At 47.2% G+C, this 20,375-nt stretch overlaps 1 protein-coding gene across 2 annotated transcripts in view; it reads right to left on the minus strand.

Annotated features, from left to right (window-relative positions):
* Nucleotides 1-20,375, minus strand: part of LOC138303867 (interferon regulatory factor 4-like) — a 126,046-nt gene that overhangs the window by 34,679 nt on the left and 70,992 nt on the right. For both annotated transcript variants that reach the window (XM_069243368.1, XM_069243367.1), the window contains one exon: nucleotides 1,350-1,451. In XM_069243368.1, the coding sequence (XP_069099469.1) occupies nucleotides 1,350-1,451 (102 nt within the window). The remainder of the gene's footprint in view (nucleotides 1-1,349; nucleotides 1,452-20,375) is intronic.

Below are 20,375 nucleotides of genomic sequence, written 5' to 3' on the forward strand. Positions count from 1 at the left end.
GGAGTGAGGCCTATGACATGCTTCTGTTGAAAGGAGCCCCTCCCAAAAGAAGATCTGATATATTGTTATGAAAGTCACTGTTGAGAACATGAAACAAGGTGTGACAGAAGCCTCAGGCAGGGAGTGTGAGAATGACGGTTACCTCACAAAAGTAAGCTCTCTTATTGATCAACCTTTTAGCCCTTTTTTAACTGTGCCCTCCTCTAGCCAGCCCAACCTTGGCAGAGTCTCATGTTAATGCTGCTCTGTTCCTCAAGGTCTTCTGAGCCCTCCTGTCTCTTCCGTCTTTCAGAGCACAAAATATCCTTCCTTTCTACACTTCAGGGCTGGCATCACTTACGTCGAACACAGTGCATTACATCTCAGAACACCTTTTTTAATATAGCACATGCATATAAATACAATGCTATGGCAGACTGCAACAGGCAGACACCAAGTAGATCCAAAAACTCAAGTACTGAAGTGGAGACGTGTAGATGCTGTGAGACACATAAGGGCCATTTCCAAGTTGCCTGGTACACAGAGTTTGGGAATATTGGGTCCAGAATTACCATTTGCAGTCAGTATTCCAAATATGACTGTTCAGGCCTGGAAGGAGGAATTACATGTGCGCTTCAGAATTATCACATGCTTTCCCGCGTGTGCTTCACGAACTCTGAGCATGTTTTACTCACAATTTCCAACCAACAGTTGGGAATTGTGTACTTAGGAAGTACTGCTTATGAAGTTTAAGCCCACACTTGATACACTTGGAATTGTGTGAGGTGGTATCTCTTCAGTGGTTCCATCTTCCACAGCCTGCAATAGGCCGTCTAAAAGATTATATACAGGGGAGTAAAGACAACAACACACAAGCTGATACAAGGCACACTGAGGCAAATACAGGCAGGAAGAGAGGCACTGAAAAAAACAAGATACGCACACACATATACACTCTCTCTCTCTGAAAGTAGACACATACAGTCATGCACACAAATAGGCAAAGACTCACATGAAGGTAGAGACTCAAGCTCACACTGACTTTCACTGAGACCTACTGGCCTTTCAGAAGCATCAGCCTGTCAGGAAATGTCTGGATATCCCTATAAAGTAATCTACCTCTCCAGACTCAGGAAGTACTCTCACCCATAGGGACACCAGCACAGATGAAATATATGGAGAGCAATATACAGGGATAGGTGAACACAACCACCCACTCAGTGAGTAGGTAGATCAGTGATGCTCTCATAGACACACACAGACGGCACACACATATTTGTGCAGTCACATACATACTGCAACACACAGACTCTTACAAAGAAACTTCAACACACATATGTACTTGACACACAAAAACAAGTGTACTTTACCTGAGACATTCCTAGATTTGCTCAAAATATTGTAGGGCTCAAATAGGTTTGCACTCTTGCTGACTGCTGTCCAGTCATAAGCAGGCCCTTTCACTCGACATCCTGTTCAGCAAAACAAAGAACAACAGGTTTAGGAGGAAACAGCCAAATAGGATTTTGTGGCACCCCTACAAGGATATTTCGTGATTCTATATTGCCCCATGAACACTCTCCCTAACATACCCCTGTAGCCTCAAGGAGAAGAAGGTATCACGGTACATGCCCACTGTGTCAGAAGGTTCCCTAAGAAGCCAGTCACACTGACTGCAACGTATGAACTAGAGACACGCGTCTATCTCCACAGAGTGCAAAGTGAGTGTGTACTTCTTAAGATGGAATATGATAAAGTCAGCTACGCTTGTTACATCCTCCATTAGCCAAGAAAGAATTGATGGGCCTCATCTCTCTGGGCCTGGGGGGAAAGCACGTATCTTCTCTTCAAATGTCTGCTGGAACCCGCTGAATGCCTTTATCTCCTCATAGCCCAATGATATGAATATTGGTGGCTGCTGCTTTCCTAGGATCCAAAGAGATGAACATTAAATGCTCAGAAGTTCCATATTTACATTATCAGTGGATCATGGATTCTGCTATGTTTGGTGCTGCATCTCACCAAGAGATGAGTGGGTTGGTCAGAGCGCTCACATACTTTTATTTGGACCAGACAAGTGGCAGGCAGGTGAGGGCCAGAACCAATTCGAATTTTTTAGGAAAACCACGGAACGTACAATTGATTCCCCATCTAGATTTGTTATTATGAAAATGTATCTTATGAGGGTATCATGAAAATCTGGCCTTAGTTCAGTTTTCAAAGAGCACGGTTGGAAAGCTGGGGTTCGCAAACACCAGAGCAGGTCTCCAGGAGACCCGATTCTGCGCAGAGAAGGAAACACTGGCTCCAACAGACCACAGCTCTCAGTCTTGTAGCAGACAGAATGCCATGCCACTGGGAGACGGGCACTGTGGAAATGACAATAACATAGCATACAAAAAACTAGCCCGGACTTTTAAACATATACATGCTGGGTACTGTTTAATGGTAGAAATTACTTACCTTGTGCTGATTGGTGCAAATACTTTTCAAGAGTTAATTGTGCACCGTAGGGTTTTACACCATTTGCACTGTACTGATCATTTGCCTATGTCTGCAAATGTGGATCCATTATTGTGTGTCAGTTGATATTAAAGCCTCTGCCAGTGTGTCTGTGTTTTCTGTGTGCGCATGCTAAAATTCACAATTCTCCTAGGAAAGACGTTCAGCTCTGGATAAGAATGGAGTTCCTTGGCGTTCTCCCGCATTTAGGCAATGTCTGAAGATCTAACTCGGGTTTGCAGGTTGTGATCTGAGAAAGAGGGTCTAAATAAAGTGGCATAAATTCTTGTTAGGTGACATTTATAGAGGATCCACCAGGCGGACTCTAGCAAATACTACTCCACAGACATGTTGGTGCAGGATGCTGTGGTGAAGATGTACCGATGGTCATGTTGTGTTGTACTGAAGACTGGTGGATCTGTGGAGAACTTGTGGCTAGTTATGCAGGAGTCAAAGAAAGTGACTGTTGTAAAGACATACAGTTGAATTTGTTTGTCAAAGGCTCGGCAACACAGGTGGATGATGCTTGCTGACTAATTTATTTGAAGATTTGTTAAAAGGGTTGGGCAGGCTCTGAATGAATAAAATATAGACGACAAGAGTTTGTTTTGAATACTTAAACTTCAGGCAGTGAGATACTGATTACAATCCTTGCCTGTGGATAGTGATGGTTGCTGCCTCTTTCGTACTTGATCCCTGAGTGAGTATGCTGTTTAGTGTCGAGCCTGCGATAGCATGCGCTAAAACATGCATATGTGTATCGCTTGCAAGATGCTATTATATTTAGAAAAGGGCTTGGAGCACCTGTTGTTTACCATTTGTTTGCTTGCCTGGCACTCTTCTTTACAGCCTCATAATTGGTCAGTGCTGGCAGAGCATCATTTCCGTCCCTGCCCGTGGAGCAGGGACCAAAGCACTGATTAAATCAACTTAATCAGTGCCGGTCTACTGCTACCAACATAATTGTGGTACTACTTTGTTCTTTTTCACTTCTAGTGCCCTGCAAACAGAAGGCTTGTGACTAGCAAAAAACTGCTCTGCAGTACAAACAACATTTCAAAGTTGTGTTTTCTATAGTTAACTTTTTGTTTTATTTTGCCAAGTCTTCTTTTCCCACTTTTCACTCATGTTTTGTTTTGTTTTTGCTCAAGGGTGCTGTTCTCAAAAGAGGACTATTATCTTGTTCTAAATATTCTAAAGCAGCAATATTTCATTCTTGTGTGTAATTTTCAAAATTATTCTTTGACACATAATTGTACAGTACACCCCAATCCAGCCCACCCCAATCCAAAATAATCTACACCTCTCTAATCCAAAACAATCTGCCCCACTCCATTCCAAAACAATCTTCCCACTCCAATCCAAAACAATCTGCCCCACTCTAATCTAAAACAATGTGCCACACTGTTACCAAAGCAATCTGCCTCACTACAATCCAAAACAATGCTCTCTACTCCAAAACCATCTGCCCCACTCCAATCTGCCACACTTCAACACTCCCAACCTGCCCCAATCTATCTGCCCACTTCAATCCGAAAGAATCTGCCCACTCTAAAACCATCTGTCCTAATCCAATCCACCACACTCCAACACTGCCGACCCTCCCCACCCCAATCTGCCAGATTTCAATCCAAAACAATCTTCCCCCCTTCAACCCACAACAATCTGCCCCACCCCAATCCAAAACAATCTGCCCCACACAAATCTAAAACTATTCGCCCACTCCCATACAAAACAATCTGACTCACTCCAATCTACCCCATTCAAATCCAAAACAATCTGCCCCACTCCAATCCAAAACATTCTGCCCCACTCCAATCTGCCTCACTGCAATCCAAACCAATCTGTCCCACTCCAGTCTAAAACAATCTACCCTTCTCCAATTTGTACACTCCAATCCAAAACAATCGCTCAACTCCAAAACAATCTACCCCACTCCAATTTACTCCACTTCAATCCAAAGCAGTCTGCCCCACTCAGTACAGCAATCCAAAATAATCTGCCCCACTCCAATTTACTCCACTTCAATCCAAAGCAATCTCCCCCATTCAATACAGCAATCTAAAATAATCTGCCCCACTCCAATCCGCAAGAGTCTGCCCCACCCCAATCCACAACAATCTGGCCCAACCCCATCTAAAACATTCTGCTCTCTCCAATCTGCCTCACTGCAATTAAAACCAATCTGCACCACTCCAGTCTAAAACAATCTTCCCTTCTCCAATATGTACACTCCAATTCAAAACAATCGCTCAACTCCAAAACAATCTGCCCCACTCCAATTTACTGCACTTCAATCCAAAGCAATCTGCCCCACTCAGTAAAGCAATCCAAAATAATCTGCCCCACTCCAATCCGCAAGAGTCTGCCCCACCCCATTCCAAAACAATCTGCCCCACTCCAATCCAAAACAATCTGCCCCACTTCCCAATCTGCCTCACTCAATCCAAAACAATCTTCCCCACTCCAACCTGCTCCACTCAATCCAAAACAATCTGCCCCACTCCAATCTGCACCATTCCAATCCGAAACAATCTGCCCCACTCCAACCTCAAGCCATCTGCCCCATTCCAATCCACCTACTCCAATCTAATCTGCCCCACTCCAATCCAATCTGCCCCACTCCAATCCAATCCGTCCCACTCCAATCCAATCCACCCCACCCCACCCCACTCCAATCCAGTCCAACTCACCCCTATCCACCCCACTCTACCCCACTGTAATCTGCCCCACTCCCATCTGCCCCATTCCAGTCCAAAACAATCCATCCCATTCCAATCCAAAATAATCTTCACCACTCCAATCCAAAACAATCTGGCCCAACCCCATCTAAAACATTCTGCTCCACTCCAATCTGCCCCCTGCAATCCAAACCAATCTGCCCACTCAAATATAAATCAGTTTGCCCTACTGCAAGATGGCCCACTCCAATCTGCCCCTTTTAAATCAAAAACAATCGTCCCACTCCAAAACCATCTGCCCCACTGCAATCTACTCCACTTCAATCCATAGCAATCTACCCCACTCAATACAGCAATCCAAAACAATCTGCCCCACTCCAATCTGAAACAATCTGCCCCACCCAATCCAAAATAATCTGCCCCACTTCCATCCAAAACAATCTGCCTCAATCCAATCCAAAACCATCTGCTCCACTCCAATTTAAAACCATCTGCCCCACTCCAATTTAAAACCATCTGCCCCACCCAATCCAAAACAATCGGCCCCACTTCAATCTGCAACAATCTGCCCCACCCCAATCCAAAACAATCTGCCCCACTCCAATCCAAAACAATCTGCCCCACTTCCATCCAAAACAATCTGCCTCAATCCAATCCAAAACAATCTGCCCCACTCCAATTTAAAACCATCTGCCCCACTCTAATCTAATCCGCCCACTCCAATACAATCCACCCCACTCCAATCCAGTCCACCTCACCCCAATCCAATCCACCCCACTCCGTCCCACTCTAATCTGTCCCACTCCGACCTGCTCCTCTTCAATCAGCCCCGCTTCCCACTCCAGAGCAATCCATTCCACTCCAATCCAAAACAATCTTCCCCACTCCAACACAAAACAATCTGTCCCACTACAATCCATAGTAATCTACCCCACTCCAGTCTGCCTCACTACAAACCAAGAAATCTGCCCCACTACAATCCAAAATGGTCTGTTCCACTCGAATCTGCACCAATCCAATCTGAAACAATCAGCCGCTATCCAGTCCAAAGCAAACTGCCCCACTCCACTCCAAAATAATATGCCCACTCTAATCCAAAACAATCTGCCCCAGTTCAATGCAAAACAATCCCCACCACTGCAATCCAAAACAATCTGCACCATTCCGAAACAAACCAATCTGCCTAATTCCAATCCAAACCAATCTGCCCCATTCCAATCCAAAACAATCTTCCCCACTCAATACAGCAATACAAAACAATCTGCCCACTCCAATCCACAACAATATCCGCAACCCAATCCAAAACAATCTGCGCCATTCAATCCAAAACAATCCAACCCACTCCAATCCAAAACAATCTGCACCAATCACATCCAAAACAATCTGCCCCACTCCAATCTAAAACAATCTGCTGTACTCCAATATGCCCTACTCCAATTTGCCTCCAGTACAAAATAATCTGTCCCACTCTAATCCATATTAATCTGCCCGACTCCCATCCAAAACAATCTGCCACAGTCCAACCAAAAGCAATCTGCCCCACTCCAATCCAAAATAATCCACCCCACTCCAACCAGTCCCACTGCTAACCAAAACAAAATGCCGACCCTATTCAAAAACAATCTGCCCCACTCCAATCAAAAACAGTCTCCCCACCCCAATCTGCCTAACTCAATCCAAAACAATTTGTCCCAAACCACTCTGCCCCACTCCAATAAAAATATGACTCACTCTAATCCAAAACAATCTACCCCACTCCAACCTGCCCCACTGCTAACCAAAATAAAATGCCCACTCCAATCTAAAAGAATATGCCCCACTCCAGTCCGCCCCACTCTAATCCAAAACAATCTGCCCTCTCAATCCAAAATATCTGCCCCACTCCAATCCAAAACAATCTGCCCCACTCCAATCCAAAACAATCCGCCCCACTCCAATCTGCCCCACTGCAAACCAAAGCAATCTGTCCCTCTCCAATCCAAAACAATCTGTCCCACTCAAATCCACAACAATCTGTCCCACTCTAATACACCCTACTCCAGACTGCTCTGCTGCATTCCAGTCCACCTCACCACACTCCAATCCACTCCACTTCATCTCAATTCACCCTACTCCATCACAATTAACCCCACTCCAATCCACCATAATCCGACGCACACCAATCCAATCCACTACACTCCAGACCAATCCAATCCACCCCAATCCTGTCCAATCAAATCTACCCCATTCCAATCTACTTCACTCCAACCCACTCCAGTCCAACCCATCTCACTCCAATCCAACCCATCCCACTCCAATCCACTACATTCCAATCCAACCTACCCCACTCCAAACAAACCCAACCCAATCCAATCTAATTGAATACACACCTTTCCAACCCATCTGCCTCACTCCAGTCTATCCCACTCCAATCCAATCCACCTTAATCCACCCAGTCCAATCCAGTTCATCTTAATCCTTCCCACTGCAATCCAATCCACCCCACACACCTTAATCCACCCCACTCCAATCCAATTCACCCCACTCAATCCAACCCACCCACTCCAACCCAATCCACCCACCTGAATGCATTCCACCCCACTCCAATCAACTTTACCATACCTTAATTCAATCCAACTCACCCGAATCCACCCACTCCAATTCAATCGACCCCACTCCAAATCACCCTATCCAGTCCACACCATCCCATTTCAATCCACCCATCCACTCTACCCCACTCTAGTCAAATCCACCCTACCCCACTCCACTCCAATCCAACCAGTCCACTGTACTTCAATCCCCCATCCACTCTACCCCAATGTAATCCATATCACCCCTGTTCAATCCACCCAAGCCAGTCCAATCCATACCAATGCAATCTAATTCTCCTTAAAACACCCCTCTCCTGTCCAGTACAGTCCAACTTTAACCACCCTACTCCTGTCCAATCCATCCCCATCCAGTCCACCTCACCCCGATCCACCCCACTCCACCCCACCTTATTCCAAACTACCCTAACCCACACCAATCAAATCCACACCAATCAACCCCACTCAATCCAATCCACCCCACTCCATTACAATTCTCCCCACTCCAATCCAAACCAACCAATTCCAGTCCAGTCCACCCCAGTCTAATTCCTCACAACCCACCCTACTCAAATCCAGTCCACTCCAATCCAATACTCCCCACCCCACCCAACCCTGAAATCTATTCCACTCCAATCCACCCCACCCCACCCCAATCATATCCATCCCAATCCAGTCCACCTCTCTCAATCCAATCCACCCCACTCCATTCAACCCCACTCCAGTCCAATCCACCGCACTCCACTCAAATTCAACTCACTCCATTCCAATTCACCCTACTCTCATCTACCCCACTCCAGGCCACCGCACACCAATTCAATCCAGTCAACTCCACTCCAATCCACCCTACTCCACTCCAATCCACCCTTCTCCACTCCAGTCTACCCACTACACTCCGGTCCAATCCACCCCACTCCAGTCCAATCCATCATGCTCTACCCAAATTCAACCCAACCCAATTCAATCCAGTCAACCCCATTCTAATCCACCCCACTTCACTCCAATCCAACCACTTCACTCCTATCCACCCTCCTCCACTCCATCCACCCACCCCACTCTATTCCCACTCTACTCCAATTTAACCCACCCCACCCCAGTTCAATCCATCCCACTCCTATCTATCCAGCTCACCCCACTCCAAACCTCTGCACTCCATCTCACTCCAATGAATCAAGATTTATAAGCGCAGCTAATCACCTGATAGGGTATCCAGGCAATTGGAGTTCCCCGAGGCTTATTCAAATAGCCAGGTCTTGAGAGCCATTCGGAATTCCAGAAATGAGGTGATGGTCTGGAGGTGGGTGTAGAGGCTGTTCCAGCTTTTTGCTATGAAGTGAGAGAAGAAGCCTCCTCCACTTCTGCTTTGGTATATGCGGGGAGTATTGGCAACTGAAAGAGAGGCAGAACGTAGTCTTCTAGATAATAGGTAGAAGTTCAGGCAGAGGTTAATGTAGGTGGGTCCTTGGTTGTGTAGAGCCTGGTGTGCGTGGGTCAGCAGCTTGAATTGACATCTTTTCTGTGCAGGGAGCCAGTGGAGTTGCCTGAGGTGATGTGTGATGGGGGTTTGCCAGGGAAGTCAGAGGATGAGTCTGGCTGGGGTGTTCTGTATGGTCTGAAGTCTCTGTAGGGTATGTGTGGAGATTCCTACGTAGAGGGCGTTGGCATAGTCCAGTTAGCTGGTGAGGAGGGCCTGTGTCATAGTGCGTCTCATGTTTCGAGGTAGCAACTTGAAGATCTTACATAGCATGCGCAAAGTGAGGTAGCAGGCGGGTGAGACAGCATTGATCTGTGATTTCATGGTGAGCTTGTTGTCAATGAAGATTCCGAGGTTTCTGGCATGGTCGGAAGGAGTGGGTGTGGTTCCTAGGTCTGATGGCCACCAGAAGTCATTCCATGGACACACACACACTCATTCTTTCACACACAGACATGCACGCACGGACGCACGCACATCCATTACCAACACTCATAACATTCAAACATGCACGCACCAAATATTCATTTTAAAAGTTCACACACACACATCCATTAACACTCATACCATTCAAACATGCACGCATGCACCAAACATTGATTTTAAAACATCACACACACACACACACTTACCTTCAGCCTCGAGGTCCCAGGAGGGTTGGGACTGCTGCCTTCCCTCATTGGCTGACCTCAGGTCAGCCAATGAGGGAAGGCAGCAGTCCCAACCTCGTAACAGAGTGGGATGGGGTCAGTGAGACTGCTGACCCCACCCCACTCTGTGACGAAGTGTCACTGATTGACTCTCACCCTGGGGCTTAAGCCTGAAGCGCCCAGGTCGAAGTCAGTGGGTGACGCTTTCCTCATCACCCAGGGGAGGGCCTCGAGGCACCTTTGCTGAGCTGAGGAGGTCACGCCCATGGGAGCTGTGACCTCCTCAGTCCAGCAAAGTTCAGCTCAGGCAGCCAGGAGTCTGCGCAAATCACGCATGTCTCACTCCTGGCTGTCTGAGCTGAAAATGAAGAGTGTCTGTCAGGCTGACCTTTGTTCAGCCTGACAGACACTCTTCATGAGGGGCAAAAGGTGGGGGGGGGGGCGTGGCCCCTCCGCCCTAAAGGACGGGCCCCGCCTGCTGGCAGCCATGTTGGAGAATTCCTTAACGATTTTGAAAGGTTCCTTGGTGTTGTTGGTGTTGGTTTCGATGCGTGCCACAAGGACTGTCTTCTTTGTTACCCTCCGCAGGCTATGGTAGGAGTTGAGGGAGGTCTTGACGGCTGCTCTGTTGGAGGTGCCCTTGCTGGTGCGCCAGCTCCTCTTTGAGTTCTTGGGTGTACCAGCTGGTCTTTGTGGATGATTTTCTCTGGATGTTGCTCTTGATAGGGTCAATGCTGCTGGCGCTTTTGGTGATCCAGGCGTTTAAGTTTTTCACTCCTTGTTCAAGGTTAGTGGTGGTAGCGGGGTGGAGGTGTTGAGGGCATCTGCCCAGCTGGCCTCTTACCAATCCATCCACTCCACTCCAATCCACCCCAGTCCAATCCACCCACCCCATTACAGCCAAATCCACCCAACTCTATCCAATGAATCCATACCTCCACCTCCAGTCCAATCCACCCCACTCCAATTCATCTCACTAAAAATAAAAAATAAAAACAATCCACCCCAATCTAGTCTTATCACATTCAGTCCAATCCACCCACTGCAATCCATTCTAATCACCCCACTCCAATCCACCCCACTGTACTCCAAACCAATCGACTACACTCTACTCCAGAGGTCTTCAAACCTTTTGATGTCGGGCCCCATCTTAAAAATTTTCAGGTGTAATGACTCCCTCCTGACAAGAATTTCTAGAATCTGGTACTCCTCATCATTGACAATCATAGACGTCCCCAATTCCCACAGCAAATCATTTTTATGGTGAGGAAAAAATATTAAACAGTGTTTAACAAGCCAAAGGTCAGTGAGTGTGGGGGTGTGGTCAAAGGTGTGAATAAAACAAAAGTCCTAATTTATGAGGAATTGGTATATGGCAGTCCCGCAAGTCTTCTTGCTACACTGCCCTACGCTAATATAAAAGGGTAGCAGTGGACCATATTTATGAAATAACAGTGCATTCCTGTCCTTTCCCTCTGCGCTGGTGCACAAATTGCTTCCTAGCGCCAAAGAAGGTGGGACTGTTTTTGGGTAGGAAGTGTTACCTTCCTGCACAAAAATAATCCTAAGTGGCATTTTTCTCTTTGTATATGTGCGTGAAATGCAACACACATGGAAAGAGGAAAAAACTACTAGGAGAAATTAAAACATTTTTCCAAATGATGCCTGCTCTGGGGAGGCGTAACGCTTTGGCACTGCTCCAGTTTATGTGATTTTGTCAATCTGGGGCAGCGTCAAACCCATGGGTGTTGTGTGGGAACACCCATCACAATGCCCATGAAATGCCTCCTTGAAGCAAAGTAAGATAACACAGCGGCTTGCGCTGCTTTGCCTTATTCCATATCTATCAGCCTATGCAAAGCCATACAGGGTGGCTTTGTGTCGCTTAATAGGTAAGATTGAGAGGTTTGTGCCGCCGAAGCGTCAAAAAGAGTGATGCTCCGGGGGGTTAAAGCCTCTAATAAATAAGCCCCAAAATAGTCTGTACTTTTTTTTAAGTCTTTCACTGTCAGGTAGCTACATATAAAATAACAGCAAGCTTAAATGAGAAATGAATAAAAGAAATGTGTTACTCATTGGGAAATGCACTGTAGTGCATTATGAAACCTCTATTAGTTAATAGTTAATACACTGCAGAGGTCTGTGTGTAACCGTAGGGCAACCAAATTAAATCTTGGTTTGCGCAGTGGAGAATAGTGACTTGTGTATTTTTAGTGCCACAAGATCACAGCCTGTGACAGAAAGCACTGTGAATATGTAAGGCATTACAGGGAGTGCAGAATTATTAGGCAAGTTGTATTTTTGAGGATTAATTTTATTATTGAACAACAACCATGTTCTCAATGAACCCAAAAAACTCATTAATATCAAAGCTGAATATTTTTGGAAGTAGTTTTTAGTTTGTTTTTAGTTTTAGCTATGTTAGGGGGATATCTGTGTGTGCAGGTGACTATTACTGTGCATAATTATTAGGCAACTTAACAAAAAACAAATATATACCCATTTCAATTATTTATTATTACCAGTGAAACCAATATAACATCTCAACATTCACAAATATACATTTCTGACATTCAAAAACAAAACAGAAACAAATCAGTGACCAATATAGCCACCTTTCTTTGCAAGGACACTCAAAAGCCTGCCATCCATGGATTCTGTCAGTGTTTTGATCTGTTCACCATCAACATTGCATGCAGCAGCAACCACAGCCTCCCAGACACTGTTCAGAGAGGTGTACTTGTTTCCCTCCTTGTAAATCTCACATTTGATGATGGACCACAGGTTCTCAATGGGGTTCAGATCAGGTGAACAAGGAGGCCATGTCATTAGATTTCCTTCTTTTATACCCTTTCTTGCCAGCCACGCTGTGGAGTACTTGGACGCGTGTGATGGAGCATTGTCCTGCATGAAAATCATGTTTTTCTTGAAGGATGCAGACTTCTTCCTGTACCACTGCTTGAAGAAGGTGTCTTCCAGGAACTGGCAGTAGGACTGGGAGTTGAGCTTGACTCCATCCTCAACCCGAAAAGGCCCCACAAGCTCATCTTTGATGATACCAGCCCAAACCAGTACTCCACCTCCACCTTGCTGGCGTCTGAGTCAGACTGGAGCTCTCTGCCCTTTACCAATCCAGCCACGGGCCCATCCATCTGGCCCATCAAGACTCACTCTCATTTCATCAGTCCATAAAACCTTAGAAAAATCAGTCTTGAGATATTTCTTGGCCCAGTCTTGACGTTTCAGCTTGTGTGTCTTGTTCAGTGGTGGTCGTCTTTCAGCCTTTCTTACCTTGGCCATGTCTCTGAGTATTGCACACCTTGTGCTTTTGGGCACTCCAGTGATGTTGCAGCTCTGAAATATGGCCAAACTGGTGGCAAGTGGCATCGTGGCAGCTGCACGCTTGACTTTTCTCAGTTCATGGGCAGTTATTTTGCGCCTTGGTTTTTCCACACGCTTCTTGCGACCCTGTTGACTATTTTGAATGAAACGCTTGATTGTTCGATGATCACGCTTCAGAAGCTTTGCAATTTTAAGAGTGCTGCATCCCTCTGCAAGATATCTCACTATTTTTGACTTTTCTGAGCCTGTCAAGTCCTTCTTTTGACCCATTTTGCCAAAGGAAAGGAAGTTGCCTAATAATTATGCACACCTGATATACGGTGTTGATGTCATTAGACCACACCCCTTCTCATTACGGAGATGCACATCACCTAATATGCTTAATTGGTAGTAGGCTTTCGAGCCTATACAGCTTGGAGTAAGACAACATGCATAAAGAGGATGATGTGGTCAAAATACTCATTTGCCTAATAATTCTGCACTCCCTGTATTTATACTTGCATTACACACAGTATAATCAATTAATCAATCAATCAATCAATCAAAAAGATTTGTAGAGCGCGCTACTCACCCGTGAGGGTCTCAAGGCGCTGGGGTGGGGGAATTGGGGGGGGGGGGGGGGCAGGGAGGGTCACTGACCGAACAACCATGTCTTGAGGTTCTTTCTGAAGACCAGGAGGTCTTTGGTTTTGCAAAGGTCGGTGGGGAGGGAGTTCCAGGTTTTGGGGGCGAGGTAGGAGAAAGATCTGCCTCCTGTGGTGGTGCGTTAGATGCAGGGGACTGTGGCTAGGACGAGGTCGGCTGATCGGAGGTTGCTTGTGGGAGTGTGGAAGTTAACTCTTTCGTTGAGGTAGGTTGGGCCGGTGTTGTGGAGGGATTTGTGTGCGTGGATGAGGATCTTGAATGTGATTCTCTTGTCTATGGATAGCCAGTGAATGGATTTGAGGTGTAGTGAGATTTGTTTGTGGCGGGGAAGGCCAAGGGCGAGGCGTGCGGCTGTGTTCTGGATTCTCTGGAGTTTGCGTTTGAGTTTGAGTGTGGTGCTGGCGTAGAGGGCGTTACCGTAGGCCAGTCTGCTGCTGATGAGTGCGTGGGTGACTGTCTTTCTGGTTTCTGGGGGAATCCATTTGAAGGATTTTTTTTAAGTGCCAGGACAAAAAGGTTTAAGATAAAAGGGTACTTCCAAAATGTAGATTTAAGTAATACCAGACATATGCAATACCATTTTTAATACCTCCAGGTGAAGTAAGCACTATGTAAATACAATTAAAAGCACACACTTCACAGCGCAGTTGTTAACTCTTTGTACTACCACTCAAAAAGAATAAATGGTTGTCATCACAAAGCTTTGAGTGACTCGATCATTTAAAGCCAGAACCAGCATAGATTACTCTTTACATTTGCAGATCTACTCGGAGTGCACATTTGCATTTCATTCAGGAAGCAGGCGCTCTGACAGGAAGGCATCTTTAGCTGTCTTTGTGGCTACGTTTCACATCACAGGAGACTAAATAAATCAAAGTTCAGCTGAGGCATTTTTATGATTGGACAGACAAAGTGAGGCTGGGGGAATGTGCAACCCCCTGCACAGGACTCCACGCCCCCCTGGGGGTCGCGACCCACAGACTGAAGACCTCTGCTCTACTCCAATCTACCCCAGTACCTCAATCCACTCCAACTCACTCCACCCTATTCCACCCCACAACACTCCACGCCAAGACACTCTCTCCCACTGAACTATTGAACTCTACTCTTCTCCACTCAACCCTACAACACTCAACTCCCCCTACTTCACTCTACCGTGCTCTACGCCCCCACTCCACTCTGCCAGATCACCTAAATACGGATTTCCTTTAGAGCCACTATAAGTGTTTCAGGTTAATATTCATCTATACAGTATTTGTTACTGCACTAAGTACTTCATCACCCACACTTTACTTTGCTAGTACACCGGCTTTCCATATTTACATTTTTTTATATTTTCTTTTATATTTTTTCATTGTTTACATTTGAGATGCGGGTGTCCCTTTGCTTTTGTTTTATTGAAAACAACTAAACTGTGATGAATTGCCTCACTCCCAGATGTAAAGATATAAAAAAGGAACCTTTTTGACTACTTTCTCTGTCGAGGTGCCTCAGAACCTTTGACCTGCCCTATCCTGACTCAGAATGAATACAACACAAATATGGCTCAAAGAGCCCAGACACTATCCCTCTTCAGTACTTCCAGAACAAGCCCTGTAAAAGGGGAAGACTTGTTTCTATCCCTTGCCTTGAAACATGGAGCAAGACTACTATTAAGTTGCAACTGGTAACCTGGTTGCCTCTGCTCTGCTAAAATTAAATACTGGGCTTAGTAACTAGCTATTACTCCTTTTTTAATGGATATTTAAAGGTCTCTTCTAGTGAGTCTGCTTGGATTGTTATCTCACTTGAAAATGCCAGCCAACCAGATCGAAAAAACATGTGGGGCTCTGTCCTGACGCACAGGAGGGGGCAGGCCTTAAAAAACAGCGCACACCCTGATGTGTGCCATTTTTTAACGCCTGGGTCAGGGCAGGCGTTAAGGGACCTGTGGGCTCACTTCCATGGTCTCTGACAATGGAAGGAATCAAGAGGGGCCCTTCCCTGCCCCCAGGGACACACCCACCACCCTCGCCCACCCCTGGAGGACACCCATGGATGGGGGGACCCATCCCAGGTATGTATTTTTTTTTTTTTAAGTGGCATAGGGGGGCCTATTTTGGGGCCCCCTACATGCCACTGTGCACAATGGCCATGCCCAAGAGACAGAGGTCCCCTGGGCATGGCCACTGGGCAAGGGGGCATGACTTCTGTCTTCGCAAAGACAGGAGTCATTAAATGGGGGTTGCGCATCAAAAAATGGCGCAAGTCCGGTTTGAGGCATGATTTTTGCCTCAAACCTGACTTGCACCATTTTCTGACACACAACCCCCATTTTCCCCTACGCAGGCGCTGCCTGGCTTGAATCTTTTTTTTTTTTACTCTGACCAGTCCGGCTAATGTCATTCCTTAAATAAGGCGCCTGCATGGCGTGTAGGAATGGCGTAGCCGGCAGTAACATGTTTGACGCAAACCAGCGCCGGCACTGGTTTGCATCAAAAAGTATAAATATGGGCCTTATTGTTTCTAAGTGTAGACTTACAGCATGGTGTAGACTTACATATCTCCACCCCCTAACATCCTAGGGTGGAGTCTCGGATTTACTAGTGTAAATGTACTACTTTTAACATTGCACACCATAACCTCCACCATGGGGGAGATCTCCTTGTAGGAAAGTATAGGGTAAATTACTAGCGTTTCTAATTCTTTAAAAAAACAATGAGAAAGAAAATAATTTAATGCATAATATACATGTAAATTAATTTAAAATGTCTATTAACTAATAAAAACTATTAAACAAGAAAAAAATAAAACGTTACAGAACATCAACTCATCAAATTAAAGGTGTATTGAATAATTCATTTAAATAGAATTTTATTTCTAAATAATTTTTTAACGGGTGTGGCCTGGCAGGCAGCAACGGCGCATGCGCTCTAATAACGCTCCTCGCTTGCCACCTCGCCATCAATGAATTATCTGGTCTGGGACCTGTCATTCACCCCCAAATGAGGGAACATCTCGCCGGACACTTGCTGCGTTGAGGGAGGTTTCACTCCCATGCACCTCCCAGGCGGGCACAGCTACACTCACGGCCCACCGACACCATCGCTCGCATCATGGCAGCCTAGGAAACTCTTCGCAGCACCAGTGGCCCTTTGCAGAAGGCAGTGCTCCTGCTCCTCGAACGGACTACAACTGTGGGGGTGGCCAGAAATCCAGATCAGGGGATGCGCAGCCTCGCCCGCCGATTGCAGCCCGACCAGAGGGGGGGGACCTGACATTAGTCCAGCCCCACCGAGTTGACGAGCCTGGAGATGTGTGGAGGCCAGCAAATTCCCCCAGCCTCAAGTCAAGTGACGCCTCACAGATGATGCGGGGGGTAAGAGGCCCAGCCTACGACTCAGCAAACACTAGTGGGGGGCATTTCACGAACCTTGCTCGGTGGTGGGTTCTGGAGCACGCGGAGCACCAACAGGAGCGGTGTGTTTCCTTGCGGCCCAAGTGGCTGCCTATACCTGCCCGGACACATGGGGACTATATATGGCTCTCACCTACTCTGATCAACTTGCTCACTGGGGACCTGACGGACGGAGACATCAATTGGCTAGCCAAATGCCAGGGCCTTGAGAGAACAGGCCTGGAAGGGCAGTGAGACCTGAGACATTCAGCAAGGACACACTGCAGCGTGGGGTATGGGTTCCTCCCCCACCCCACTCCAGAGACTTTTGGGCCTGCCTGAGAAGCAGAAGGCCCACCTACAGCCTTGCCACCTCAACAACGCCCACAGACGTGGGACTGCACCGATCTTGACAATTCTGATGGGGGAGACTGGGAGGTCGCCGGCAAGACACTCACATCACCCATAGCCTTTCCAACGGGGTTAAACCTACTTTGGGGAAACCAGCGACCCGTCTTCTCACACTGCGTTGGATCCCAGCTATCCACTGAAAGAGGCCGCCCCTTGATTGAGCTCAGATGACAGACTATGACCGGCTGGGGGGGAACCTGAATGAGCCCTCTGCAAGGCAGGACCACCGCTGCCTGGTGCCAGCTGGTAGATCTTACTTGGCTCAGCCCCCTCCACCTGGCCTCGAACCACCTTCAACAAGGTGGGGCAGGTACCGCAGTGGCCTAGGTATCTACATCAGTGAGGGAGTGCGTCACGATTTTGCCAGCCCCCTATACCTAGGGGTGTGGCGAGGAGCACCACCTGGGCATTCACATAAGTCTGGCCTGCACTGCTACCACCTATGACACAAGACAATCTTTGACCAGCCCAGCTCCACCATGGGTAGCTTGAAAATGACTGTGCCGATGCTGCAGGCCTGGTGCTGGACCTAGAGAAGGCTTTTGATACCCTATACTGGACATACATTTTCAGTGTCCTCAAGCGCATAGGCATAGGACACCCGCCTGTTGGCCTACACATGACTATTATTTAAGGACCGCTCTCGTAGGTGTGGGTGGGATGTCTCATCTAAGAATTGTTCCCAACAGAACAGGGTACCAGGCATGGGTGCACCCTGTCCTTCCTGGTCTTAGCACTGGCCATGGAGCCTCTTGCTATCCAACTCTGCACAGAAAGCACTGAGGCATATGGCTCGCGGGCAGGATGCAAGCAGTCTCACTCTATGCGGACGACCTACTACTATTCCTTCATGACATCTGATGTCCCACTCCCCCATTCACAACACCTTACAGATATTTGTCACAATGTCCGGCCTCCGGGTCAACTCGGACAAATCCACTATTTACCCACTTCATGACACCTTAGCCTGCCACAGATTCAGCGTGGGCGGTGCACCCCTTGCCTGGCAAACCACAGCAGTACGTTATTTAGGCATCTGCCTCTTCCAGTCCCTGGACGTCCTCTTTGACAGCAACCTGAGCCCCGTGCTTAACTCAGTCCTATGTGGCGATTTAGAAGAAGCTGCCACTGACCACAACAGCGTCTCCTATACTATTTTGCCAATCTCCTGGTAATCCCATCCCGCGCCTTCTTCAAAGATTTGTACTCCATACTCACTGAATTAATCTGGGGAGGAAGACGCCGGATAATTGCCATACGTAAATTGCAACTATCCCCAGGCAAGGACGGGTTGGGGTCTCCTTCTTTCAAGCTGTAGTTTTTGGCTGCCCAACTCTAGTGGACTGCCCGGTGGATAGCAGGCAAGAACCTAGGCAAGACTTGCCAGTGTTCTTCCCCCTCACGGTCTCTGAAATCAGGAACCTTTTTCTCCCGAACCTCCCACCTCATCCTCAGCAAGCCCTCAAGCTACAGGTGGCAAGTAGATACCTGCACAGACTCCACACTCTTACCCATCATGTCAGTCCATATGCACCGAGCTTCCCATTGATGGGCCTTCCAAGTTACCCTGGATCCTACTCTAACCAGACCCTGCATGACTGGCAGGCACGGCAGCTCACCACGATTGGAGATCTGTTCTCGGATAGCCACTTCCTCTCCTTTCCCCAGCTCCAGGAGGCCTTCAACCTCCTATCTGGGCAATTCCTCACCTGTTATGGCTTACGTAACACATGCCACAGGCTGTGGGGACCACAAGATGCCCCCAACACATAACGTCTTACAGACCTTACTCACCTTTGGCTCTGGGTGCCATTTAATCACCTAGCTGTATAAAAGTCTACGTGGCCACACAGGCATCTCATTAAGGACTCTCCGCGCTAAATGGGAGGACGAGATTGGTATGATACTTAATGGTAAGGAATGGACCTGGGCTTTTGCATTCCCACACTTTGGGGGTTATTACAACTTTGGAGGAGGTGTTAATCTGTCCCAAAAATGACGGTAAAGTGACGGATATACCACCAGCCGTATTACGAGTCCGTTATATCCTATGGAACTCGTAATACGGCAGGTGGTATATCCGTCACTTTACCGTCACTTTTGGAATGGATTAACACCTCCTCCAAAGTTGTAATAACCCCCATAGTCTCCAGGGACACGTGGTTCAAAAACAAACAGTACCATATCCTACACTGGGCATATCTCACCCCACCCAACATAACAGATACTTTCCCACACAAAATCTAACCTGTCCTTGCTGTGGATCGGGCGACGCGGACATCCACCATATGTTATTGTCATGCCTTGCTCCGCTTTCTTTTTTGCTAGACATGAACATCACAGATCTCACCAACCTTGACTCTTAGGAGACCAGAGCCTTGGGTATCTTTAAGTGAAAACATAATGCAGCTCGCACCCAATTTGCCAGCCTGGCCCCGCTACTGGCCAAACGCAAACTCACTACTTACTGGAAGGCATCTTCTGCTCCCCCCCCGAGGCATAGTACAGCGCTTTGTGGAAATGGGGCACAGCAGAGGGTGTAGCCCTCCGATATGAGGAGGCTAGACGCATTTGTCATGCCCCTTGTCCCCAGTCTGAGAAACCATACACTCACATTTTCTGCAAATTGCCGTCCCACTTGATAGTTACCCAGCGCCTTCCCTGCAAGCCACCTCCACGTGATGTTCTCAGTCACCCACACCTGGCCGCACCTTTGGCCCATTGACAGCACCATGGTTGGGGTTGTGT

Source organism: Pleurodeles waltl, chromosome 7 (genome assembly GCF_031143425.1).
Source record: "Pleurodeles waltl isolate 20211129_DDA chromosome 7, aPleWal1.hap1.20221129, whole genome shotgun sequence".
NCBI classification, from domain to species: domain Eukaryota; kingdom Metazoa; phylum Chordata; class Amphibia; order Caudata; family Salamandridae; genus Pleurodeles; species Pleurodeles waltl.